The sequence below is a fragment of the Crinia signifera genome, chromosome 12, assembly GCF_055691185.1.
Source record: "Crinia signifera chromosome 12, ASM5569118v1, whole genome shotgun sequence".
Classification (NCBI taxonomy): Eukaryota; Metazoa; Chordata; class Amphibia; order Anura; family Myobatrachidae; genus Crinia; species Crinia signifera.
The window spans coordinates 77,058,095-77,085,405 of record NC_139228.1 but is presented as its reverse complement, the minus strand read 5'-3'; the positions used below and the strand labels follow the sequence as shown (position 1 = coordinate 77,085,405).

Below are 27,311 nucleotides of genomic sequence, written 5' to 3'. Positions count from 1 at the left end.
ATTCCCCAAAATGGTACCTGACTGTGAGACCGTTGTTTTATGTTTTATTCATGTTATTATATATTTAATGTTTTTTAGTGGTATATGTCTTTAAAGTAAAGTTTTGCAACTATATAAAACCTGCCTTTTTGTCCTTTATGGTAGTAGTAACACTGCTATATTTTCTGTTTCCTGTAATTCTTATTTTAAGTGGCCTCGAGGTTCGTCCAATATAAAACAAATGACAAGTGCATTCTATAGTGCAAAATACAGTATTACATATGAAAAAATCATCTAAAGTGATGTTAGGAGTCATCATTTATGTCTTGTCTATCATATCTATCTGTCTTGTCTGTCATGGGTTAATATCAGTCTGTGTTGGTAATCGACTCTCTGGTGGCCTCCAGTGGTGAGCTTGTGCCATTTCAGCCCAGTCGTCTGTGGATAATTATGCACAAGTGTGATCTCGTTATCCTTGCTGAGCTGGAGGTCATAGCTGTGTTGATTACCTGAGCCCTTGATAAGGCATTCTGGCCTGGACCACATCACCAGTTAAAGTCCCTAGTTCCCTGTCCTGTGTGCTAGTCTGTTGGTCTGAGCTCCTATTACCTAGGGGAGTTCTTGCGAGCCTTGTTCAGCCTTGTTGGTATCCTGCTACAGTCCGGTGTACTCCAGCTAGCGCTCCTGCAGAGCGTCCTGGACCCTGCCTTGCACGTGTCTCAGTGGTGTGTTCCCTGTTCCTGTCAGAGTTCCCCAGTTCTTCGGTTTCAGTGCCTGTGCTGCTGTAGTTGGAGATCTCATCTGTGGTTCTACTGCTTCCCAGATAAGTCAGGGGTTCTCCCTGCAGTCTACTTTTATATTGTGTATTATACCACCTCTGTGCATTGTTGCGCCTGTACTGTGTATTTTACCACCTCTGTGCATTGTTGCACCCGTATTGTTTATTGCACCACCACTGTGCATTGCTACACTCAGGGGTTGTCAATCCGCATTTGGGTAGACTCTGGGGGTACCCCATCCTTTGGGTCCCCTTTAGTTAGCTTTTCCTTTAGCACTCTTCTCGCCTTGGTTGACATGTTGTCCCACATAAGACCAGGCGGCATCGAGGGCGGAACCGGCATAACCAGGACAGTCGAACGCAGCTGTTATTTGGTGGTACCCTCCAGAGTCCTTACAAGTGCATTTTGTTCTGTTAATGGGGAGTTCTGCTGTTTTAGAGGATCCATCGCTTTTGAAAGATCTACATCCCTTACATAAACCACATCTGTGGAAACCTTTTGTGAGAACTCTACCGGATTGATTTAGTGATGTAAAGGAACTATAGACATGTTTATTGCGAATGTTTGGTGCTTTTTTATAAATTAATTTAGGATTTTTTCGGCAAATGAATTCCAATAACCGGGACCCTCAGTAGAATTTTCCAATTCATTATACCCGTTTACAAATGCCCAATTGAAATCACTGTTTTCGGTATCTCTGAGTAACTTCGGTTTCGACAATGTCTCTCTGTCAATCTCTTTGGTAGAATGAAGTGTTTGTTCAATTTGTTCAGAGGAGTAGCCACTTCCAACGAATCTATCCGCCATTTTGGCTTGTTCTTGGTAGGTCTGAATATTGGAGCAATTGCATCTAAGGCAGTGGTAGCCAACCCTAGCCCTCGAGAGCTACCAACAGTTCACATTTTCCAGACAACCTAGCTCCTGCACAGCTGCACTCATTAAACACTGACACATTTTAAAAGATACACAGATGGAGCTAATTAGCTCAATTGTGATTCTGTGAGGAGACCTGCAAAACATGCACTGTTGGTAGCTCTTGAGGACTAGGGTTGGCTACCCCAGATCTAAGGCATTTAAATTGTCCCCCTGGAATGGCATTGAGCCAAGTAGAATGATGACAGCTATTACGCTGTATAAACGTGATGCAATCTGTACGTCTCCAAGCGACCTTTGTTGTTAAAAATGGAAATATCTAGGAAGTCAACTGAGGGCGAAATGGGGGAGTGGGAGTCCCAAATTGGGGTTTCAAAAATTGTGTGTGTGTGTGGGGGGGGGATCCCGACGTTGGGTAAATGACTGTCGGGACCGCGTCCGGCACCCATATTGTTAACATTAGAAATCATTCCTAGAATTTCGACAGGCTAGGAGGTTTAGTGATAGGTAGGTGCTAAGGGGATGGATTAGGGTTAGGGTGAATAACAGAACTTGGAGGCTGTTGGAACAGGTAAGAAATCACTTGACCAAGTCGATTTTTCAGCAGTGTTTATGTGATGAATGCTCGCATGCTAAGTATGTCATCATTTTCAGTGCATATCAATGATCTGAAGTCACAATTATGAAGGCCTCTTAATATACCACAACCTATAACTCAATTGAGCTAAAACTATACTTACAGGAAATATCAGGGGGTATTGCCAAGACTGCAGTACCAGGCCAAGACAGAGAGGGGGCCAGCTATGCAGCTGCAAATAAGGATTTGAGAAGTCACTCTCCCCTCACATAGGGGACTATTTCCTGCCTCCTTGCCTCCAGTTCCACTTGGGTTCAGCATGACTCACCATCAGCTGGAATCCCGACAGTCAGTATGCCGACAGGTAGTGGAGCGCAAAAAAGCCCCTTGAGGGCTCGCTGCACTCACCATGCTGCAGGCTCGGTGACTCTCTATACAATCAGATTCTATCATTTCTTTATTGCATCCTAGAAAATGATAGACACAAACCTTACCCCCCCCCCCCCACACACACACACACACACACACACTTTTTGAAGCCCCAATTTGGGACTCCCACTCCCCCATTTTGCCGCTGTGCAGTACGCACGTGCACAGCATCTATTCTCTGCTGCTCTGCTAAGCTGCCCAACTAACCCCCACCCACCATAGGACACTGACGTCCCCGGGTGGGATGTGGGATAATCCCAAAACACAATCCTCCCAAGAAGACCCATTCCAGAAGGGACACAATGCTCCGTTCCTGGACTTCCTTGCCACCCAGAAGATTACATAAACACTGGGCAAGCTGTGAGCCTGCAACCCCCTGTCAATGGCATGTAACCCCCTGGCAAGGCATATGTAACCCCATGACAACGAGCATGTTACCCTGTGACAACGAGCATGTTACCCCCTGACAAGAAGCATGTAACTCCCCTGACATTGAGCATGTAACACCCTAACAACAAGCATGAAATGCCTGGCAATGAGCATGTATGATACCCCAGATAGGTTTCTCAGGGATTGCAGGGGTTAATGCGCACATGTAACTCCCTGGCAACAACCAAGTAACCCCCTGACAAGAAGCATGTAACTCCCCGGCAATGAGCATGTAACCCCCTGACAACAAACATGAAACGCATGGCTAGAGCATGTGTGATACCACCAGATAGGCTTCTCAGGGATTGCAGGGGTTAATGTGCACATCAGGGGTTAATTCTCTGGCAGCCCATTGCAATAACTCCATGTTCTACTGTCAGAGCAGTTTGATGTAAATTTACTATATCCCCATCTCCACCTCCAGGGGGATGCGGACCATTTTGTAGTGGCAGTGAGGGCTGGCGGGGGGAGCAGGGACACGGCAAACTCCATTATATCTGCAAAAACAGCCCGGAAAAATGGCTGAACCTCTCGGGGTAAATTCACTAAGATGTGGGTTCTATTGAAGGTGGGATGTCGCCCACAGCAGATTATATCTATTATCTTCTAGATGTTGCTTAATAAATAGAACTCCCATCTCGGTAAATGTACACCCTACCGTCTGCCAGAGGGCGCAGCACGTACAGCTCTACCCAGAAGTGGAGGATTACGTCAGCGCTGGGGCGCGGTGAGCCTGCAACCCCCTGTCAATGGCATGGAACCCCCTGACAAGAAGCATGTAATCCTCTGGGAGTCAATCTTTCTTTCATGTCGACCTTTTTTGTCAACCTTTTGACCATGTTGACCTTTTGACTGTTAACCAATAGTTGCCAACTTTTTGACTATGGACCTAGACACTTTTGACCTATTGACGGCATCCCTAGCCACCATGCATATGTGGTTAGTGGGCCGCACATGTGCAGGAGCCCCGACACTGAGGTGGGTACATCACAGGGCAAGGCCCCTGTCCGTGTGTGCAGCGTCATACATCCTGCAATAACAGGCCCAGATCACATTGCGAACTCGATCATTGATAAATGCCTCCTGAGTAATTGAAGATAATATGTGAACATTTGATCCCTATCTGCCTTGGGATAGTGAAATAGAAGAAGCTGGCTGGGACTTTGCTTCCTGTACCTTTGTCACAGTGTCTTTCCGCCATCTGCCTGATCACTTGTATTCTGATCCTTCCCTTTACCTGGAGATCTGCTTAATTCACGGAGAAAAAAAGTGAAACAAAGGAAAAGAACATCTTTAATGGTCTGAGGAGCGCAGTGGGTAACCATGGCTACCAGTGGCAGTAGTAGTACCCGGGTCACCTTCCTGGACCTGGGAAAACCAGAAGAACATGAGGAAGATGTGACACACAAGAAGCTGGGGAAACTCACAGTGAAATATAACCGTAAAGAACTCCAGCGCAGGATTAAACTGGAGGAGTGGATTGATGCCCATATTCAGGAGCTATATCAGGGCCAGGTGAGGCTGAATACATAACTATGAAAATGGTCATATTAATTACTGCCCCATCTAGAATGTTCTCTTATAGTGTATCCGCAGCAGACCACACAGTACAGTACAGCTGCTGCCACGATCAAATGATGCCTTTACTTGCAATTTAATTACACGTGAAACAAGATTTTCCTTCTATTGGTAATTGCATAATGCGGTCATTATTAGGTGACTGTCACATTGCAGGGCCTTCCCCCATCCATTTCCTGCTGCGCCTTCATTGCTCAGTATTATTTCATATCAAGCAAATAATAACTAAGGGGTTTAGTTATCAAATTATCCTTAAACCGCGCAGTAATGGGGACTGTTATACTGTATAACAGATATATAATATAATGTGATTTTGAAAATATCACCTATGCAGGAAACAGGAAGTTGTACATTATCCCAATAACTACATCCCTCGGTCTCATAATAAAAAATAAAATAAAATAAACAATTTGAATAGAATTGTTTCAGCAACTTTATATTCATCTGCAGGCTGATAATTAATCAACATTATTATTAGAACAATTACAAGCAAGCAGGACATACAGTAAAAGCATGTGTGTGTATGTATGTATGTGTATGTATGTGTGTGTATATGTATGTATGTGTATGTATGTGTGTGTGTATGTGTATGTATGTATATACTCAATCCAACGGAATAGAGGCACTCAGACACACCAGTAGATCAAGGAAAATAAAGCTGTATTTAGTGTATATATATATATATATATATATATATATATATATATATATATATATACAGTATGGACCTCGTATTGCGCTGACAATAATCTGCTGCTACTCCGATAGGACTCCCCTGTTAGTGGGAGTCAGACAAGAGATTTGGAAAAAGGGGGGGTTCTATCGGAGAGCGCTGAATGGTGTACCACCTAGTTCCTTCAATGCAATATACAACACTGATACAATTTGTGTAATGACAGTTGATATTTGATATTTGTCCCTTTCCCGAATGAGACGTGCCAATCTGTTCAAGGTATAAAAAAGTTCTTTATTGAAACCCAACGCGTTTCGTCAGAACGACTTCATCAGGGGTAAAAACTAGAAGTGGTACAGAAAGGAAAAAGGGTGTACTAATCAGTAATGAATTTCATCATCTTGTTTATCCAAATGGCAGATAAATCTTTTAGTTTAAGATACATACCAAAAAGATTTTCAAGTATGTGGTTTGATCAACTTTTAGTACTCGTACAAGGTAAAATCTAAAATCATTAAAATAACCAAAAATTACAATTGATGGCAAAAACAACATGAAGAGCAAGCAAGAGGATGAAAAAAGGGAAAAAGGGGGGCTGGCGTTTAGGCCAGACTACATACCCATATGTGGGGTTTAGGCCATAACAGGCTTAGTGACAAGATGTGGGTGTAGATCCGTGGATAATAAAGGATGTTTAAGTCTGTAAATATTTAATTAGATTTATTTATGGCCCACATTATTGGACTTCAAAAGAATTGATTTTATTTAAATTTAGCATTAAAACATACCCCTATTATGGTGGTTCAGGGGGAAAATTCCGTAAGGTTAGTAGATATCAGGTCTGTAGAAGCTGGAGGCACTAGAAGTGATCCTAGGTAACAATATATAAATTAATTTAGAATAAAGATTATAATTGGGATGGGACAAATTGTCATATATAATTGTACCCACCAGTAGTAAGTGACTCTGTTATATATATACAGGATCTATTTAGTAGATGAATTTGAACTTTGTAGTTTTGGAGATCATTTTGAATAAAAAAATATGGTATCAATTAGTTATAATTAATGGGTCGGTTTTAGAAGATATACCAACCAATTGTGTCAAACATACCGATTATAAGGTGCATTAACGTGCAGAGTTCTTTGGTCGAGTATGAGTGAATATGGTCTTTAATTGTAGGATTATTCCATTCCTATATAACAATTATAACAATTACCATAATAAAAATAATTTCCAATGAAGAGGGGAGGGGGGTAGAAAATTAATTACGTACCAATAGGTAAGATGGGTAAAGGCTCCACCAGCCTTATATGGATAAAATACAGCGATTGTCAGGAAATAAAAACTCAATCTAAAAAATAAAAGAATTTTTTATATATATAGTATCAAGTTGGCATGGGAATAAGCCACTATTCAAAGTAGAGTGGGCAGATATATAATAAACATACCGTGTCAACGTAGAATTATTTTTCCCACCAGATAAATGGAGCACTTGATTTCCCAAAAAATTCTCCTAAGGAAATGGATATGTTGGTAATTCACCTTAGACCATAGAATTTTTTAGGGGGAGGGGGACAATGTAATTTTCATAGTTAATTTTTTCTATGCATTTGCTTGCACTTTTACATCCTTTGAAATATAATCATAAACAACATTTGGGAAAATGGGCAATATAATTAAAATTGCCAATTTCTAGAAAGTATTTATATAAGTCAGATTCAAACTAAGTATTTGTTTGCACTTTTACATCATTTAAAATGTGCATATAAGTTCATAAACAATGTATTAGAATATGTTACAGGATGTTACTTAACAGAGTAACCACAAGGATTCCAAAGATACAGACTCACCACAATGTAGCACTTTTCAGGAGCTCCTTCACTGGCTGGTAGTACTTGCCTAGTGAACACTGAAGCCTATATATAGGGAAATGCACCCAGATTCACTTCCGGTATTAATTAGTACTATTTTAGGGCTAATGGTCTGTTTTATCAATGCATATAGGTTCATATCACTTCTAGTGCCTCCAGCTTCTACAGACCTGATATCTACTAACCTTACGGAATTTTCCCCCTGAACCACCATAATAGGGGTATGTTTTAATGCTAAATTTAAATAAAATCAATTCTTTTGAAGTCCAATAATGTGGGCCATAAATAAATCTAATTAAATATTTACAGACTTAAACATCCTTTATTATCCACGGATCTACACCCACATCTTGTCACTAAGCCTGTTATGGCCTAAACCCCACATATGGGTATGTAGTCTGGCCTAAACGCCAGCCCCCCTTTTTCCCTTTTTTCATCCTCTTGCTTGCTCTTCATGTTGTTTTTGCCATCAATTGTAATTTTTGGTTATTTTAATGATTTTAGATTTTACCTTGTACGAGTACTAAAAGTTGATCAAACCACATACTTGAAAATCTTTTTGGTATGTATCTTAAACTAAAAGATTTATCTGCCATTTGGATAAACAAGATGATGAAATTCATTACTGATTAGTACACCCTTTTTCCTTTCTGTACCACTTCTAGTTTTTACCCCTGATGAAGTCGTTCTGACGAAACGCGTTGGGTTTCAATAAAGAACTTTTTTATACCTTGAACAGATTGGCACGTCTCATTCGGGAAAGGGACAAATATCAAATATCAACTGTCATTACACAAATTGTATCAGTGTTGTATATTGCATTGAAGGAACTAGGTGGTACACCATTCAGCGCTCTCCGATAGAACCCCCCCTTTTTCCATATATATATATATTTATTTATTAATTAGTAAGCCCACACAAAGCAAAAGCTTCAAAAGCTAGTCTGCAACCTTCTGTGTTTGTGCATGTGTGAGAAAGAGATGTAGTTACACTCTCTGCCAGCAGATGGCAGTGCTTCGGACACTAGACATATATATATATATATACACTCAGAGAGCCATGCGCACTCACCCAGCGTGGTGCTGAGTGACAGCGCATTACTCTCCTGAATGGGGCGGACTTGGCGCCTTTTTAAACAGGTATTTAATGCCTGCCTATGTGCTGCTTCTGTTGGTACCCCTGATGAAGACTGGCTGGCTGCCAGTCGAAACGGCTGTTGGGTCAGCCGCTGTATACCACCTGCTGTGATATGTAACGTATATCTCAATACACTTTTGTTTATTCTAACTGCTGTGTGTGCTGGCTCGTTTCTTCCCTCTGCTGCAGGGAGGCAAGAGTCTCTATTTACTTCTTATGGGCCCCTGCACCACTCATCAAAGCCAATCAAGTTGTGTGCCACCTTGTGACCCTCACTATATATAATATCTATATCTATCTATCTATATATATATATATATATAGATAGATAGATAGATAGATAGATAGATAGATAGATAGATAGATATAAAGAGAAACTATACCCAGCACAAATGTCTTTAGATTGTGGGTGAAACACGGTCCATAAATGTCCCCAATGCATGCTTGCTTTTCAGAATCCCATGCAAAGAAGAAAAGCGCACCAGTGAGCATGTAAAAGTATAACAATTTACTTATATAACTGCATAACGTACATCAAGGTTTAAAATGAACAGCTTGCAATGCAACAGATCAGCGGTACTCATCCGTGAAGATGGTATGCAGACACCGTCCTGAAAGCCGCGGTCAGGAAGCCGGGTCAGACACACTGGCAGCCACTTCGCCAAGAGAGGCTGAGCAATCAAACGGACCAGCAGGGAGACGTAACTACGTCAGATGGAGATAGCCACGCCCTCAGATATAGTAATGTCTCCCTGCTGGTCCCTTTGATTGGCAAGCTGTTCATTTTAAACCCTGATGTTCGTGTGCAATTATATAAGTAAATTTTTATACTTTTACATGCTCACTGGTGCGCTTTTCTTAATTTCTTCTTTGTGTGTATATATATATATATATATATATTCCAACAATACCCCTAGTCGCTCTAAATTACACTTTATATATTATAAATGAGTAAAAAGTATATCATAGGATAGGCCGCTGATCCACTTAGATTCCCTGATGGTGGAGAATCATACCATAGCAAACATGAACAACAAAAGTGGAAAAGCGCCAAATGATCTCCTCAGCAAGAGATGACTTAAAAAGTTAATAACAGTCCATGACTTGAAATGTTGTAAAAACACTCGAAGTAATAAACGGTTTGTCTGATATCTTTATTTGATAGTGAAGTTTTCGTGCATAATACGGAAGTGATCCGACGCGTTTCGTCTTGTCAATCAAGACTTCATCAGGGGTATTAGTCTTCCAATAGAGAAAATTGTGTTTGATTTGGTATTTTCCAGATTTGTCAAACCAAATTTTTTGGGGAATAGAAAATGCCCTCTAGCTATTTGGCTGAATCATAAAAGTTAATGGAGCAAGGGTTTCCACAATCAAGTAGTAGCCGGTACCTAGAATAATCAAATTCCAGTGGAGCTGTGTACCAAACTGAGTGGCTCCATGGTTCTCCTCCACTTGCGGCCCACTCCTCCTGATACTCCTGTGAGTTCCACTGCCTCTCCTGGACCTCTTTAAACCCAGGTTAAAAAAGAAAGGGAAGGCCATTGCTTTGGAAATAATGTTAACATACTATGCATGTGCCTGAATGGTGGACTGTGGCATAATTGTGGTCACTTCAGGGCCAGATTAACCATGGGCCGGATAGAGCTCTTGCTCCAGGCCTCTGATTGAATATAGGCCCACAGCATCAGCTGAACTGCTAGTGCAGACAAGACAAAAAAGTTCCTGTAACACCAGTGTGTATTAGCTCCAGCCGCATCCACCCTCCTCCAGCTGCTCTGTCTGTGTCCACTGCTTCCCCCAGCTCCTTTGGCCACATACCCCTCCCTCAGCTGCACTGGCCACGTCCACCCCCTTCCCCAGCTCCTCCAGCCGCATCCTACAGGCCTTTCCCAGCTCCTCTGGTCGCAGCCCACTCAGCTCCTCTTGCCACACCCCCCATCCTTCCTTTAGCTGTACTGGCTTGGTGCAGCTCCAGCTCTTCTGGATGCGTCCTTCCCTAGCTCCTCTGGTCCCATCCCCCCTTCAGAAGCATTGGCGAATTGAATACTGCTTGCATCATCTTATTTTCACGGCAGCGCAATTAGTGTACTGCTTTGCTCGCTATGCTTTTTGGAAAATCAAAGTCTATGTGGATAATAAAATATGAAAGTTACACAACTTAAAAATGAAATCCCCCAAAACTCTTGAAACCTTTGTGTCGACCATAACAATATCGACTAATCGCGTGTTTTGACTTTCTGTCCATGTCGACCATACTTATATTGGCCATATGTATGTCCTATTGACTGTCGACCTAGACATTGTCTCAGTCATCTGGGTACCATGTTTAAGTGCTGATTGGTTAGGACTTAGAGACCTCTACACCAATGTATCTAACTGTAACAATGCCCCAAATAAGCAGATGGTCTATAGCAAGCTGCTCGATATTTGGTGTCGCGCACATGACCTCCAATGACTACTTTCTTGTTGGCAACAGGATTTGCTGAGGGACGAAGCTGCAGAACCTGAGATTGATATTGATGATCTTTTGGATCTTTCACTTGAGGAGCAAAAAACCAGACTTCAGGTATCATACCGAATATATATCATTGTAAATATATCTTATTCTTTATATTTAATAGTCACTACATTGAGCAGTAACAACAGTGGACAAAATAGAATTAAAATTAAATTATATTTTTATTTCATGATTGTCACAAAGTAAAATAATATTAGGCAAAAAGGTCAGTGCACAGAGAGCATAAATAAAATAACTACGGACAAACATCAGTATAGCTAAACTGTAAAGGAATATATGAAGGGTAAATGATAGCAGACAATGCAGTGGGAGCATTAAAGCACATGCACAAAAATGCCAGGAAAATGGCCGCCGTGCTATTTCCCATGTGACTTGGGATAAATATTTCAGAAGACTCAGTTTCTACCAATAGTGAAAGGAATGTGAATCGTATATGAAAGATATTGGATTGGATTTGGCTTACACAGCCAAATCCAAACCATTCTGTCTGTTTTCATAAATGAGTGATCAAGGGACCATTAGCAACATAACTTAATGTTTTTAGATAAGGGAATGGGGTATAAGTAGGTGCTTGGGGAGCCAGCACTGTGGGGGTGCATGGTCCCTGCAGATTCCAATGGTTCTAGTTGTCCATATGGAACCTGCTGAAAATCTCCCTCCAAAAATGTCCCCCACCACAAGAGGAGACAGATGCTTATAGGTCCTACTGAATAGCATCTATTGCTACTGGGAACAAAAATCTCTGGCAATGAGCATGTAACCCCTGGCAATGACAATTTAGGTAAAAATATTATTAAAAAAATGTATGGGGGGGGGGCATAATTTTTTATTTACTTTTTTGGCACAACAATTCTAGTTACACTCTGCAAATTTGGTGAGTTTAGCTTAGTTTGGGAAATAATTTATGACAAAAAATATAATTGGCTGAAAACAATTGTTCATTTAGTACAATAACAAAGATATCGGCTTTAGGGTCTAACGTTGTGCTATTATGCTCAATGGCAATAGCAGGGCTACGATTCCAACCAGTTCTAGAGTACATTTCGGCAGCAGTAATAGGCTTGACCGATTGTTCCATTGCAAAAATCTATATTTAAGGAAATCTTGATAGTACATACAGTAGCTTGTTCAGAACTGAGAGCATCATAAACAGGCTTAGAGTTTGTATACCACTGTGGGACATTGCAATGCTCTGCAAATGAGGAAATGTGAAAGAAAGACAACAATTCATCAACAACTTTCGTTCTGTGATTGTAAAACCTGTGACATAAGACAATTGCCTATGAAATGATTGCACATCTTATTCTCCGAAACTTCTGTGATGTCTACCTTGTAATACATTTTTATTCTGTTACAGTATATCCTTCAAGAGTGTACCAGATCTACACAAGTGAGTAGCATTTATTTCTAGATGGCATATTCTGTATTTTTTCTGAAATCTCAAAGTATTTCATTTTCTTGTGCAGACAAAAACAATTAAATTCAGGGCCGGTGCAAGGCGCCGGAGCGCCCCAGGCGAGTCGGGGTGGGGGCGCCCCGGTGCCGGGAGGGGGGAGGGCGGTGGTGGTGGGGTACCTGTGTAAAAAACTTGCGGCGCCGGCGTCCCTGCAGTGCTGGAGCAGGCAGGGGTGTCCGTGCCGCGGGGTACCTGCGGCGCTGTCATTGTGTATAAAGCTGGCGGCGGCCGGCGGGGTCCCTGCAGTGAATAGAAAATAACTAGCACTTCCCGCGCCGCCGCACGCATAGCGCTAGTTATTTTCTATTCACTGCAGGGACCCCGCCGGCCGCCGCCAGCTTTATACACAATGACAGCGCCGCAGGTACCCCCACGGCACGGACACCCCTGCCCGCTCCAGCACTGCAGGGACGCCGGTGCTGCAAGTTTTTTACACAGTTCGCTAACCCTCCATGCTGGGGGTGAGGGGCGAACTGCCGCCCTCCAGGTGCTGGCGCCCTAGGCAAATGCCTAGAGCTGCCTAGTGGTGGCGCCGGCCCTGATTAAATTACCGATAATTTATTCTGGATGGTCAATTGCTTACACCAAAAATGGTCCAACAAAAGCTGTTTCAAACATGCTGGATATGCTGAGAGCAAGCTGTGATGACAGAGATTGGGGGTAGGAGCATATAGGGACTGGGGGTGCAGTGGAGAGTTTGTGGGTTAAAAACGGTCACAGCTCAAAGTGAAAGTAAAAACTGGCACAGCTCAAAGTGATAGTACATTGCAGAAGCCGTCTTATGGACAGGCTTTTTACTAGTAAACCAATAGTAAAGAAAATAACAACACAAAACTAACTGATACAGTACCTATGGAAATGTATTCAGAACTCTGATGCTCATGTAGAAGATATTCCCAAGGTAAATTGAAACTTTTAAAATTATTGTGATCACTAATAGTATAAAGTTCTTTTGGTAGATAAAGCTGTTAAATAAATTATGTTTTACAAAAATCAGAAATCCCTTCCTGTAAATTCCTGTGGGTACAGTGGGGCATGGGATAGTCTGAACTACACATCCCAGCATGCCTTGCATCAGTTTCAGCATGGCCACATAGCAAAACTAATGCAAAGCATCCTGGGATGTGTAGTTCATCAACATCTGGAGGGCCGCAATTGCCCAGCCCTGGTCTTACTGGAAAGAAGTGGTTGAACCCTTCCCTTTGTTTTTGCACCAACTGACATACTGTAATTCTTCCAGATCCTATGATTCTTTTTCATAAAAAAATTGTTTTGGAGCTCTGAGAGCTGATGACCTGTCATTTGGACTTCATGGCTTTAACTGCCAACATATCAGATTAATCCTAATGGTAACAAAAATCCCTGAGTTACTATATCAAGTCTGGTTTTAGAGGAATTTCCACAAAGGACTTTCTGGGAATATCTATGTACCATTACCACCTTCCAGTATTACCCACTTTAAGAAACAAAGAATCATCACCATGGGAGGATACTGTCAGTGTTCATCCCTAGTACAGAAATGTCCCACCTTGTGTTTCAACCATCATGACATCAATTAAACATCTGGCTTACCCAATCTCTCCGCAACCTGTTGCAAGAGGTCTATAATGAGGGACTATTTTTCATGGGACAGGAGATGCATTTAAAAGTAATGAGGTTGTCCGATTTATACTTCTACTTCTAACAAATGTGTTAAATGTTGTATATTGTGTAACTCATGGGATCTCATGCTTGGGTTCTGTCAAGAAAACAAAGCTATTTGTGACTCCATATTGTGTGGTGTGTACACACTCGCTCCCTAAAGATTTGTTTTCAACAGAAAGTGACCCTGAACCACTATTCAGAATCGATGTTTTCTCTATTGACCATGAATACAGCAAAGGATAACAGCCCTTCAAACTTTGAGGCTTACAGTTGTGTCATTTCATATGCCAAAAGGATGGACCCTTTGAATGGATTCAGTATTGAATCCCGGCGGTCGGGATCCCGGCGTTCAGAATCCCGACGCCGGAATCCCGACAGGCGAAATGCCGACAAGGGGGGGATGTGGATCGCCCCCCCTTGCGGGCTCGCTGCGCTCGCCACGCCACTAATTTTTTCTCCCTCCAGGGGTGTCGTGGACACCCCAGGAGGGAGAATGTGTCGGCATTTCGGCGGTCGGGATTCCGGCGTCGGGATTCTGAACGCCGGGATCCCGACCGCCGGGATTTTAACTGCATCCCCTTTGAATTTGCCATCTCTGTGACACCTGAAAATTGCCCTCTGCTTTCTTGGAGGTAGACCAATGTGTGTCTGATCAGGTGATGTCCATCTTATAAATGACTTTGCTTGGTTATGTCACTGTACAAACTGCACAACTTCAAATGTGGATACCTGAAAAAAAACAGAAACTCTGCTTAGAGCTAATCCATGACTGGCATAATTTCTGTGAATACTGGTGGAACTGTCACTGGTCCAATGGGAAAAGCTCAAAACTGTAAATTAGAACAGAATTCGGTACTTGTGAGTTATCCGGGCTGCCGATTTTGTCCTTAAGTTAAGGACACCCGACCGACGCGATGCCCGCGATTTAGCCCCAAATCGGGGGCATCGCGTCGGTCGTGGCCGTTATAAGGGGCCGCGACGCGATGCCCACGATTTCCTATACACAGTAATGTTAAAAGACACGATGGACCCGATTTCCCATAGACAGTAATGTTAAAAGACGCGATGGACCCGATTTCCCATAGACAGCAATGTTAAAATAAAATGACAATATGAAATTGTCCAATATGTTTTAAAAAAAAATGTTTCATGGCCCCCCACCACCGTTAACGCCACCCCGCTATTGACGCCAACCCGAAGCGTGGCGAGCGCAGCGAGCCCGCGAGAGGCGGCGGTACGCGTCCTCCGACCTTTTCATGCCCTACTATCCACTAGGGCGTGGAGTGAGAATAGAATAGTGTGGCGAGCGCAGCGAGCCACCGAGCCCGAAGCGTGGCGAGCGCAGCGAGCCCCGCGAGGGGACGCGGACACCTGTGAAGCCCGCAAGGGCACGCGGATACCTGTGAAGGTGTCCGCGTCCCCTCGCCACGCTTCGGGCTCGGTGGCTCGCTGCGCTCGCCACACTATTCTATTCTCACTCCACGCCCTAGTGGATAGTACGGCATGAAAAGGTCGGAGGACGCGTACCGCCGCCCCTCGCGGGCTCGCTACGCTCGCCACGCTTCGGGTTGGCGTCAATAGCGGGGTGGCGTTAACGGTGGTGGGGGGCCATGAAACATTTTTTTTAAAAACATATTTGCCAATTTCATATTGTCATTTTATTTTAACATTGCTGTCTATGGGAAATCGGGTCCATCGCGTCTTTTAACATTACTGTCTATGGGAAATCGGGTCGGAAATCGGGTCCATCGTGTCTTTTAACATTACTGTCTATGGGAAATCGTGGGCATCGCGTCGCGGCTCCTTATAACGGCCACGACCGACGCGATGCCCACGATTTCGGGCGCGATGAAAAAAATCGGCAGCCCGGATAACTCACAAGTACCCAGAATTCCTTTATTTGTCTCACAATGGAGACATTTTCAATCATTTACAGCAAGGTTCAAGTACAGATAGCATAATAATAACACACATAATAAGATAAGATCCAAACAATATAACTCAAGAATCTAGGAACATACAGGTCTTCTTCAGAACATAACAGTTGTACATTCTAACTGCAGCCGGAAGGAAAGATCTGCAATATCTCTCCGTTGAGTATCGAGGGTGAAGCAACCTATCACTGAAAGTGCAACACAGATCCGTCAAAACGTTTTTGAAAGAGTGTGAAGCATTATCCAATAATGGTGTTATCTTGCTGATCATTCTCCTCTCACCCTCAATCTCTACCGAATCCAAAGGCATTCCTAGGACAGAACTGGCTTTCCTTACCAGTCTGTTTAGTCTCTTATTGTCCGCTGTTGAAACACTGCTGCCCCAGCAGACCACTCCGTAGAACATGGCCGATGCCACTACACAGTTGAAGGTCTTCAGGAGCGCTCCCTGCACTCCAAAGGACCTCAATCTCCTCAGCAAATTAAATTGTTTGTTCAAATTTGAGAAGGTGAAACTGTAACATGCAAGTAGGTATCTCAACATCCAAAAATACTATGTATTTGTCTTATTCCATGCCTGAACGTTTCAATTTTGAATTTATACACCTAAAGATGGGGGTGATGAATTGTATCTAGATTTAGGGTCAGACTATAAACCCATTTTTCTGCTCTACTGGCACTGTGATGGCCCACAGAGAGACTGGTATAGAAAAACAAATAGGGGTGGTACTCTGAGAAGGTGAAAAAGGATTCTGATACACGTCCTTCACCCAGGAATCTGCATATGATTCAATATGGTACAGTAGCAGATGGGCTCTCACCGCAGCACCCACTATGTTGCTAGAATGACATGCACTATTTGTTATTAGCAAAAACATACTGGTGTCATCTGTGCGATGTTCCAGGAGGCGCTGAGAACTGTTTTGACCCATGACCTGTTCCTTTACTGACAACAGGAACATGAGATCTACATTCTTTCGTTATATTTACCGTCAAGAATAAGCTTTTTCCATCCTTTGTCTGGATATATATCAAGATCATTGTTAAAAGCTTTCAGAATAGGAATAGTGTTCGTCTCAGACAATTATAAAATACCATAGATGGAATTTCCCATTAAGGTTACCCTTCATTGTAGTAGTAAGAGGGTGTGCAGCCTGCAAGTAAGTTGAAATTTACATTTTAACTTTGCACTTGTCTAAAAATTAGCACAAATAGGGTTGTAAGAAGCTGGAGGTTCAGTAGTTTGGCTGAAAATTCCCGTATTTTTAAAGCAGCAATCATTTACAATTCAAACACTTCCATCTTCGTGCACCCCCATAACATATCCCCTAGTGTTTATAATAGCACCCTGAAACGAATCATTGAGGTGGGCAAATTGTATCTTTATAGAGCAACATTTTTTATGTGATCAATTGCTACAGTAGCAATACATCAAGTCTAAAATGTTGCCCTTCAAAAATAAAAATATGCCCTCCTCCCTGATTAGGTGCAGGGTGCTAGAGTGAACACCAGGTTAGTAAAGTGTATATGAGATATGCAAGGTGTTTCGAACCTGTGACATATAATTTAAGACGTCCGCACTAATGAATATATCAGCAGCTGTCCGCTTCTCAGAGTAGGAAACATGTTTTACGTTGTGAAATGACCGTTCCGTACACTAATTTATCTATTAGCGCACAACTGCAGCAGCTTTGCGAACTGTTAATGATTAGGTGTGTCTTAGATGGATCAGATGTGGCCCAATATCATGGTTTCAAATTTGACACACTTTCATTGTTCTTGGCTGTATGAGGGTCAGCAGAAAAATCTTGATTTTAGAGCCCCCTATCCCTTCCCAGTAGGTACTTACCAGTGTGGACCGTTGTCTTAACTACCAATCTGTACAGCCTCATCTTTGCTTGTGTTGCTCCAATCTCTACCGCCTCATCCCCCCTATGTTTCTCCATCCTTTTCTACCTGTGTCTACATCTCCAGCCTGACTATATTGAGTCACAAATGCCTTTGTCGTCTGGAACAAAAAATAAGACATGAATGCATCAAATGGGGCTCAAATGAGAGAAAGAAAAAAGATGCTCTTGTGCCCAGTTCTGAATGAGGTCTTTGATATATTTGTAATAAAGCTCTGGGGACAATGAACAAACTGTCTGTGTTCAGTACTGCATCATATGTGGATGCTATGAGTAGAGGCTTATTATAATAATAATAATGATGATGATGATGACGCTTCATGTTGTGTTTTTGTACAATAGGAATTTACAATGGAGCTGCTGGAGCGCCTGAAGGGATTACGGAAGATATCGGCCCTGCAACGCAAATAACTCTCCAATTTCACTTTAGGACTCATCCTTTTCAGCAGATTTCAGTGGCGCGGTCTGACTGAAGCACCGGTGGGCAGGTTTACCTGTTCTGGAGCACAGTCTTAGTACTGGTATTTTGAGAGCTTCAAATACATTTCAATGTACACCAAAAACTGATGTAGCAATGTGGTTGGAGACCAGTATTATGGTACTGTACTGGCATCAATGCCTTGGTCTATCAGAGTTCACTAAAGTTGCATATGGATATTTAGGGTCAAAGAATGCGATAGGGGTGAGAAATACTTTAGCTGAAGGGAACAAAGCCAGAAAGTCCTGTTCTTGCCAACTCCACGTATCTCCTCTGCTCATCTAAGTTACCTGCCGTGACTCTAGTAGCCCAGCTTGACGACACGGAGGTCTAAAAATGTACAGAAGGGCAGCTTACATAGGCAGTACACATGGCACAAATAGTCCAACTGTATTTCAAACACATAATAGCTTATGATCAAGGGCCATACCTAGGGGCAGGCAAATTTTTGCTGGGTCTATTGTGGGGGGGGGGGGGGGGGGTGGAGCTGTTTATGCGGGAGCCGCGCAGATTCCAATGGGTCTGGCCATCCTTATGGAATCTGCTGAAAACGTCTCTGCAAAAAATGATCACCATCTTGGAAGAGACAGATGCTAGAGATCCCACTGGACAGATGGGCGGATGGATACTAGAGGTTCTACCGGGTAACATTTATCGCTGCCCGTAAGTTACACATTTTGGGTAGCATTTTATATATATAAATTGCCCCCGGAAAATATAAATATCGCCCCTGGCATTGAGCATGTAAACCTCTGGCAACGAGCATATAACTCCATGGCAATGAGCATGAAACCCCTGGAAACAAGCAATTTGGTAAAAAAAATTATAATAAATCTATGGGGGTGTGGGACGCCAGATATTTTTTGACAGGGGATGCAAAATTTCCATTTATGCCACTGCTCTTCTGGGTTTTGGGATTCTGAATCAACAGAAATCTCCCCCCTGGATAGACAAAGGAGAAAAGTAAATTCTTATTTCTGAGGTTTTTGGTTTTATTTAGTGTCTTGAAACTTAACTTTTAATATTTATTTACGTAAGGAGTATCTAGGGGCTCACCTTCTTTTGTCAATGATCCCTCCCTGTAATTGTGATGTCACAATGTTGCACATTCAAGGAGCAGGGCCACTACAAGGCCCCCTTTTGACTGGCTATGGCCTTCCTACAATCTATAGAGTTTATTTAAATATGGTATTTTTGTGTAAAGAATACAAATGTATAGGAAATTGTAATACTCTATTCTGACCACAATTATGCAAATGTCCAAGATAGAAACTTTTTACACTTCATACTTAAATATTTTAAATGTTGAATAATTACATTCTGAAGATCGTGTTAACAAGTGTACCGTATATACTCGAGTATAAGTCGACCCGAATATAAGCTGAGGCACCTAATTTTACAACAAAAAAAAATGGGAAAACTTATTGTCTCAAGTGAGACCCTCACTCGAGTATAAGCCGAAGGGGGGCTTTTTCAGCATAAAAAATGTTTTGAAAAAGTAGGCTTATACTCGAGTATATATGGTAATTTCCCTTTTTACCTAACATGATGCTGCAATTGACATGATTAAAGCCTATAAAGCTTATTTTTGGTCTCAATGAATTTAGTTGTAAATCCAAATATATTGATCAGTCCGATATGCCAATTAATGCCCATGCATTGTGATATTTTAAAGTTACAAGTTTGCTGCATCTGGCGGTACATGCGGGTGCCGGACGCGGTCCCGACAGTCGGGATCCCCACTGTCAAAGCGCCGACAGACGGGTGCCCGGTGGCCACCCGCTATTTTCCCTTGTGGGGGTCCACGACCCGATAGAGGGAGAATAGAATAGGTGGCGAGTGTAGCGAGCCCACAAGGGGCTTTGTTGCGCTCGCCATGCTGTCTGAGTCCGGGCAGTCGGGATCCCGACGTCGGGCTAATGACTGTCGGGATCCCGACTGTCGGAACCCTATAACACACCCGGCACATGCGCTACTTCGGCTGACTGATGGACAGTTCATCTGTTCCTTCATACAGGAGCGATGGGGTAATGTCTCCTCCCCAGGGGAGGAACCCAGATGTTATGTAGCCATACACTGTGACACTGGCTCCCAAATCAGTATCAGAAATGTTTTCATGGCACCCCTAGACCAAAAGTTTCTTATTGAGTGCTGTAGAAAAAAATATTACATTAAATAAATCTCTTTTATATGTCCTCCTAAGCTCAGTTATGAAGTGAGGGACAGGATTCGCTCTTGGTTGTCCATATATTTATGACTGGAACCCACCAACAGCAGTTGTGCCTATTACAGTGACCATAAATAATTTAAATTGGTCATAACCACCAACCCAGGGCACCCCTGCAAAGGGCAGCGCAGCACCCCAGGGTGCCACGACACACAGTTTGGGAACCACTGCACTATGACAGATCTCACAGCAGAGGCAGAACTAACATTGGTGCAGCAGGTGCAGTGCATCGGGCCCCTGAGGACTAAAAAGGGCCACTTCTGCCACTGTCATCCTCTTCCTGTCACCCACTTATTTTCCTTCACACTCTCCCTCCCCCTCCCAATCTTTGTTACCCTCGGCCTCATCCTGTCACCCACTGCATTCGTGTAATACCTTTAGGGGCGTGGCTTCATGGGGACATGGCCACATAAAAGTATAAATTCACATTACTCCACACAGTAGTGTCCGTTATTACCATTACACCACACAGTGACACTTGTACACATTGTGCCAGGTAGACTACTTCTGCAAAATGTGCCAGGTAGAACCCCTTAAACATAGTAAGCTTGGTAGAGATCCCCCCGTTAGGCACATTACTCCAGGCAGAGCCCCCATTAGACAGTAAGCAACACCAGGCAGAACCTCATTACACGATACACCAAGCAGAGCCCCCATTATGCCAGGTAGGACCTCTTATACACATTACGCCAGGCAGCTTCTCCATTACATACATTATGCCAGGCAGAGCCCATGTTAGGTGTTATGCCACGCAAAACCCTGTGACACAATGCACCAGGCGGAGCCCCCATTATGAATGGTAGAGCACCTTTTACATATTAGGATAGGTAGAGACCCTTATACATATTACGCCTGGCAGGGCCTGGCAGGGCCCCCCCCCCCCCCGATACACATTACCCAGGCAGAGACCATTATATGTTACCACAGGCAGAGCCCCTATTACAAATTATAACAGACACAGCCTCCGTTAGATCACGCCCCCGGTTACACCAGATAGAGCCCTCAGCTGCACTTTATGCCATGCAGAGCCCCTGTTACAAATGACGACAGACACAGCCTCCGTTAGATCACGCGGTACGCCAGTCAGAGCCCTGTTACACCAGACACAGCCCTCAGCTGCACTTTATGCCATGCAGAGATGCCTGGCAGGGCCCCTGTTACGGCAAAGAGAGCCCCCTGTTGCACATTATGACAGGCAGAGCCCCGTTACACACATTACTTCAGGCAGAAGAGAGAGGGTGGGGGGGACAAGTACTACCAATCTCCGGCAGCTCCAGCGGGCTATGGATTTGGGCGGGCGCTTCATTAGTACTCGCAAATCACGGTACTTGTGCAGTTGCAGATGGGAGGGCGGGGGGATTATTAATGTAGTAGGGCAGCGATTGTGTCTCCACTTCTGACTTTGCGCTGTGTGCGAGCTACTTATGGCGCTGACTTTTAGTTCATTTCAGTGAGGTATTTGTGTCATTGCTTTATGTCAATGCTTGTGTGGTTGGTTGGCTAGTATTTGTGGTACAACATGGGTCTAATTCAGTCGCAATTGCAGGGCAATGTTTTTTTCTCAAAATGGGCAAAATCTAAATTGTAGCATAAAAATAAGGCAGCCAATATTTACCCTGCACTGAAACAAAATAAATCACCCAAACTACTTCTCTCTGCGCATTCGGGTTGAGTTTCCCTTATCCGAAATGCTCAGGACCACAAGCATTTTGGATAAGGGATTTTGCAATTTTTTTTTCTCCATACTTACCTGGTATGGGCCCCTGGTGTCCACAGCGGCCTTCATGATCCTCGTCAGCTGCATCCCCGGTCCCAGGGGTGCATTGCGCGAATACGTGGGCGAGCCTGTGGCGAGAGATTTTCCTCATCATCGCTGTCCATACACACTGGGCAAAAAACATGTTGCATACACGTTTGCCAATTTTCCACCTGATGTGTTGTGTCTGATGACACAAGTGTGCATGCATTTAACGTGCCCATGCAGTGGAGACTTCGGTCACTTGCAGTCCCGTACACATAGCCTGATTAGAGATATATATATAGCAAACGGTGGTGCGGCACTTGGATAATGACCACCATTTGTGGTCATTATCCGAGTGCCGCACCACTGTCTGCTATACTACTATCCACGTGAAGGAGCTTTATTTGTTATTGGGAGTGCCGGACCCACGTGTGTGTGTGTATCTTTTCTTGTACGCCGGGCACACCTCCTAGAATACTCAGCTTTGCAGGTGCCTTCGTCCAGGGGTAGATACAGACGGCAAAATGACGCGGCACTCCAGACGATACAATCGGTGCAAAAATACTTTATTTCGAGCAACGTTTCAATACGTGGGTATTTTCTTCAGGCTTAACACACAAGTGACTTGAACCATATATATAGCAAACAGGTGTATCCTACGTCAGTGGGGCCACCCACTGGTGTAGCAACGTGCAGGTGAGACTCCGCCCCTTCCTCCACCTCAATAACTAGGCGGATAGATTGGATGGAATCTCTCCTGGTAGTGTCATGCATCACATACAATCAGTGACAAAAAAATATATAATGACATCTATGAATAATAAGAGACATATATGAAAAGACATATATAAAAAAAACGTATATGAAAAAATTGTAAATGAAGAAATTGTATGAAAAAATTATATAGAAAAAGTATACATACACAGAAAAAAATATAAAAAAAATATAAAAAAATTAAAAAAAGAAGAAGAATAGTGGTACCAGTGATGACTGCAGACTCGGCAGACTTATGTGGACATAAAAAAAGTATAAATATAAAGAACCAATAACCTAGTAAGAAACAGAAATAGAGAGATACTATATATCAATATGGCTATCTGCGATCAGGATTTTAGATATAAATTATCATAAGATAATAACAATATGAAAAATATGAAGAAATCTACCTTAGTAATTTATTTATAAAAGAACATTAATACCCGAGTATTCGTTAAGTCCCCGTGGGGATACTGTGCCCAATCTAGCTATCCAACGTGCCTCACATTTCAGCAATGATAGTCCCCTATTCCCGCCTCGAAGTGAGGCCGGAATGTGGTCTATCATTCTATATTTTAGAGATGACAAATTATGTTTGGCCTCAATAAAATGTCGGGGAACCGGCTGATCACTTGACCCTTTCATTAATGCGATACATATCGATGAGCTGTCATTCTTTCTTTGAAGGGTGATTACCAGAGGACCTGATATCACTAATCGAGTCCCATAACTCAGGTGATAGCCCAATTAAATTCACCTTCTCTTTCAGTAAAGAAGTGATACATTTTTTGGATGTGTGTATATCTATCAAGGAAGGAAAGGTTTCCACCAGTCTTTATTCTAAACCCACGGATAAAAATAACTTGTTGGCCTATAACAGCTGTCACCCTAGACCCACTATTAGGAGCCTCCCATACTCCCAGCTACTGAGAGTTAGGAGGATAGTATCCGATCCCGTAATGACCAATACTCAGATGGACGAGATGATAGGCCGGTTCCTGGAGCGGGGGTACCCGCCTGCAGAATTACAAGCCACTAAGGAACGGGTATTGTCTATTAATCGTAGTGATCTATTATACCCCAAACAGGTGGAACCTAATGCTGAAAAACGGTTACCATGGGTAACCACGTACACCCATCATAGTCCTGAAACCACTAAGATAGTACGACAACACTGGCCATAACTTCAGGCTGATGCATAATTAGGGCTCAAAGAGACATCCCTGTTACCTAGTTTTAAACGATCTAAGAACATTAGAGACATCTTGGTGAAATCAGATGCTTCACCTAAAAGTGTAAAAAAAAACATCCACCAGATTGGGCTGCATAAGGTGCACTTGCACCACTTGCAGTTTTATGATTCCGGGAGCCTCTTTTAATCACCCCCAAACCGGGAAACCGATAGCCATCCGACATCTGCTGACCTGTAATACCACACATACTGTATACCAAATTATCTGTCCCTGTGGTCTTTCTTATATAGGGAAAACGGAAAGACCCTTCAAAGAAAGAATGACAGCTCACCGATCATCGATACGTATCGCATTAATGAAAGGGTCAAGTGATCAGCCGGTTCCCCGACATTTTATTGAGGCCAAACATAATTTGTCATCTCTAAAATATAGAATGATAGACCACATTCCGGCCTCACTTCGAGGCGGGAATAGGGGACTATCATTGCTGAAATGTGAGGCACGTTGGATAGCTAGATTGGGCACAGTATCCCCACGGGGACTTAACGAATACTCGGGTATTAATGTTCTTTTATAAATAAATTACTAAGGTAGATTTCTTCATATTTTTCATATTGTTATTATCTTATGATAATTTATATCTAAAATCCTGATCGCAGATAGCCATATTGATATATAGTATCTCTCTATTTCTGTTTCTTACTAGGTTATTGGTTCTTTATATTTATACTTTTTTTATGTCCACATAAGTCTGCCGAGTCTGCAGTCATCACTGGTACCACTATTCTTCTTTTTTTTTTATGCATATATCTTTTTTATATATATATGTATATATTTTTTTATATTTTTTTTATATTTTTTTCTGTGTATGTATACTTTTTCTATATAATTTTTTCATACAATTTCTTCATTTACAATTTTTTCATATACTTTTTTTTATATATGTCTTTTCATATATGTCTCTTATTATTCATAGATGTCATTATATATTTTTTTGTCACTGATTGTATGTGATGCATGACACTACCAGGAGAGATTCCATCCAATCTATCCGCCTAGTTATTGAGGTGGAGGAAGGGGCGGAGTCTCACCTGCACGTTGCTACGCCAGTGGGTGGCCCCACTGACGTAGGATACACCTGTTTGCTATATATATGGTTCAAGTCACTTGTGTGTTAAGCCTGAGGAAAATACCCACGTATTGAAACGTTGCTCGAAATAAAGTATTTTTGCACCGATTGTATGGTCTGGAGTGCCGCGTCATTTTGCCATATATATATATACACATACACACACACACACAATCTAATCTATATCAGATACAGAGTACCCCAAACACACTTTAACAGATTTATGGCAGCACCTCTGAGGGATCCCCTGTTGGACGGGACCCAAATGTGTAGAGATGAGAAGAAAGGTTAAGTTTTCACAATACACAAAAACACAAGATAAAAATCAATATATAATAGTATATAGAATATTTTTTAATAAATGTGTGTTCCAAAAGATGCTGATGGACCAACGCGTTTCGTCAATAGCTTGACTTCATCAGGTGCATTGAAAGCAGATTGATGGCCTAACGCATTTTGTCAATAGCTTGACTTCGACAGGGGCATTGAAAGCAGATTGGTACAAAGCAGGTTCACACAAACAAATCGTGTTAGATGGGACGACTGTTTTTATGGCAAATGTTCCCATACGATGAATAGAACAAAAATCACTGATGATCAATTGAAACAATTAAATATCACTTAGTAACTGTTCTATGTTCTCCATGTCAAAAGATCAACTGATAAAAGGGGAATTATTGGCCCCAAATACCAGAACAAATGGCACCAGGAATAAGCCAATTATAGTGGAGCAGAACCGGATGTAGATTCCAGGATTCCAAAGACTTCAGTTTTAAGAAGTTTTTTCGCCTGGGTGTAAGAAGTGGTGTCAATGGTTGATATGCCTATTAATGAGCACATTATAAACCGATGGGTCACTATTGGTTGTTTGCACCAAGACATCAAATATGTGAATGATCACGCTCCAAATAACATTGTGAGCATGGAAATCTGTCCGTTGTAACCAGGATTCCTTGGTTTTAAGGTGTCAAAATAGGAGTCATTTTTTATATATAATCAGTTTCAATAATGCTCAGCATACTCAATCTAATCAATCTAACAAATCAATTAAATCAATTAAAGGAAAATAGTTTGAAAAGGATAGTAAGAGAAGACGGAGAGGAAAAAGCACACAACGATCGGCCATTATGGCTTCATTCAAATGTCTTATATGACCGGTATCAACAGGTTAATCTGACTGAGTTCAAATGTCTGATTCAGATCTGATCGCAGTACAAATTTGTTCTCAAAATGGGCAAAACCATGTGCACTGCAGGTGGGGCAGATGTAACGTACAGAGAGAGTTAGATTTGGGTGAGTTAAGTGCTAGCCGTACGTAGGACGAGTGACAAAAAGCTGACGTTCGGAAGTGGCAACCAGCAGCTTACTGGGCGTGTCAAGGAAAACGCAGATGTATCAAGGAATTTGAGGGAAAGTCGTGTGACATCAACTCCCAGCCCGTTTCTATCACACTGGCGGAACGGTCCCGGGCTACGCACAGACTGCGCACACTGGGAGACATCATTACATGGTGAGCAGCGTGCCAATGGATTTTCAGCTGATGACAGGGCTGTGATATGGTTCCAACAACCGTAGTGTCTGCAGTGTATTTGTTGGCATTGTGACTGCATAGTAAGTACAATGTCTCCTGTGAGGACAAATCTGTTCCAGGTAGGGAACTGAGCGGGTGAATTCACCATCATCTATAACTGAGGTGCATTGGTTGGGCTTACAGAAGATCTAGAGAACATACGTCAGATTTTATGCGACACCTATAGAAGATTACGCTGCACATACAGTAGATCAGTTTGTCAGGATAAGGAATGCAGGTTTTTATAGGTATTATACGGTTTTGTAGAAGCTCATCGTTTTGAGGTTTCCTGCTAGTTTGCTGCCGCAATGAGGCATGCATGGAGCAGGTGTGCTACCCACTAACTATATATGGGGGACTGACGGGTGCAAATAATCATGGCCTGCCGCGATGCATAGCACCAAATATTGCATACCACGGAAGAAAG

The 27,311-nt window shown here is 42.5% G+C and overlaps 2 protein-coding genes across 2 annotated transcripts in view; one reads left to right on the top strand and one right to left on the bottom strand.

The window, feature by feature from the left end:
- The window catches only part of LOC146049478 (embryonic protein UVS.2-like), a 57,699-nt gene extending 53,328 nt beyond the window's left edge, over window positions 1-4,371 (bottom strand). The window contains exon 1 of the mRNA XM_083166022.1: window positions 4,243-4,371. The gene's annotated coding sequence lies outside the window, so the exon portion shown is untranslated. The remainder of the gene's footprint in view (window positions 1-4,242) is intronic.
- An 18-nt stretch (window positions 4,372-4,389) lies between these two features.
- PPP1R14D (protein phosphatase 1 regulatory inhibitor subunit 14D) lies at window positions 4,390-18,718 on the top strand. The gene is made up of 4 exons (XM_083166021.1): window positions 4,390-4,581; window positions 10,808-10,897; window positions 12,207-12,239; window positions 18,133-18,718. The coding sequence occupies exons 1-4, from the start codon at window positions 4,390-4,392 to the stop codon at window positions 18,199-18,201; spliced, it is 384 nt and encodes a 127-aa protein (XP_083022147.1). The 3' UTR covers window positions 18,202-18,718.
- The last annotated feature ends 8,593 nt before the right edge of the window (window positions 18,719-27,311 follow it).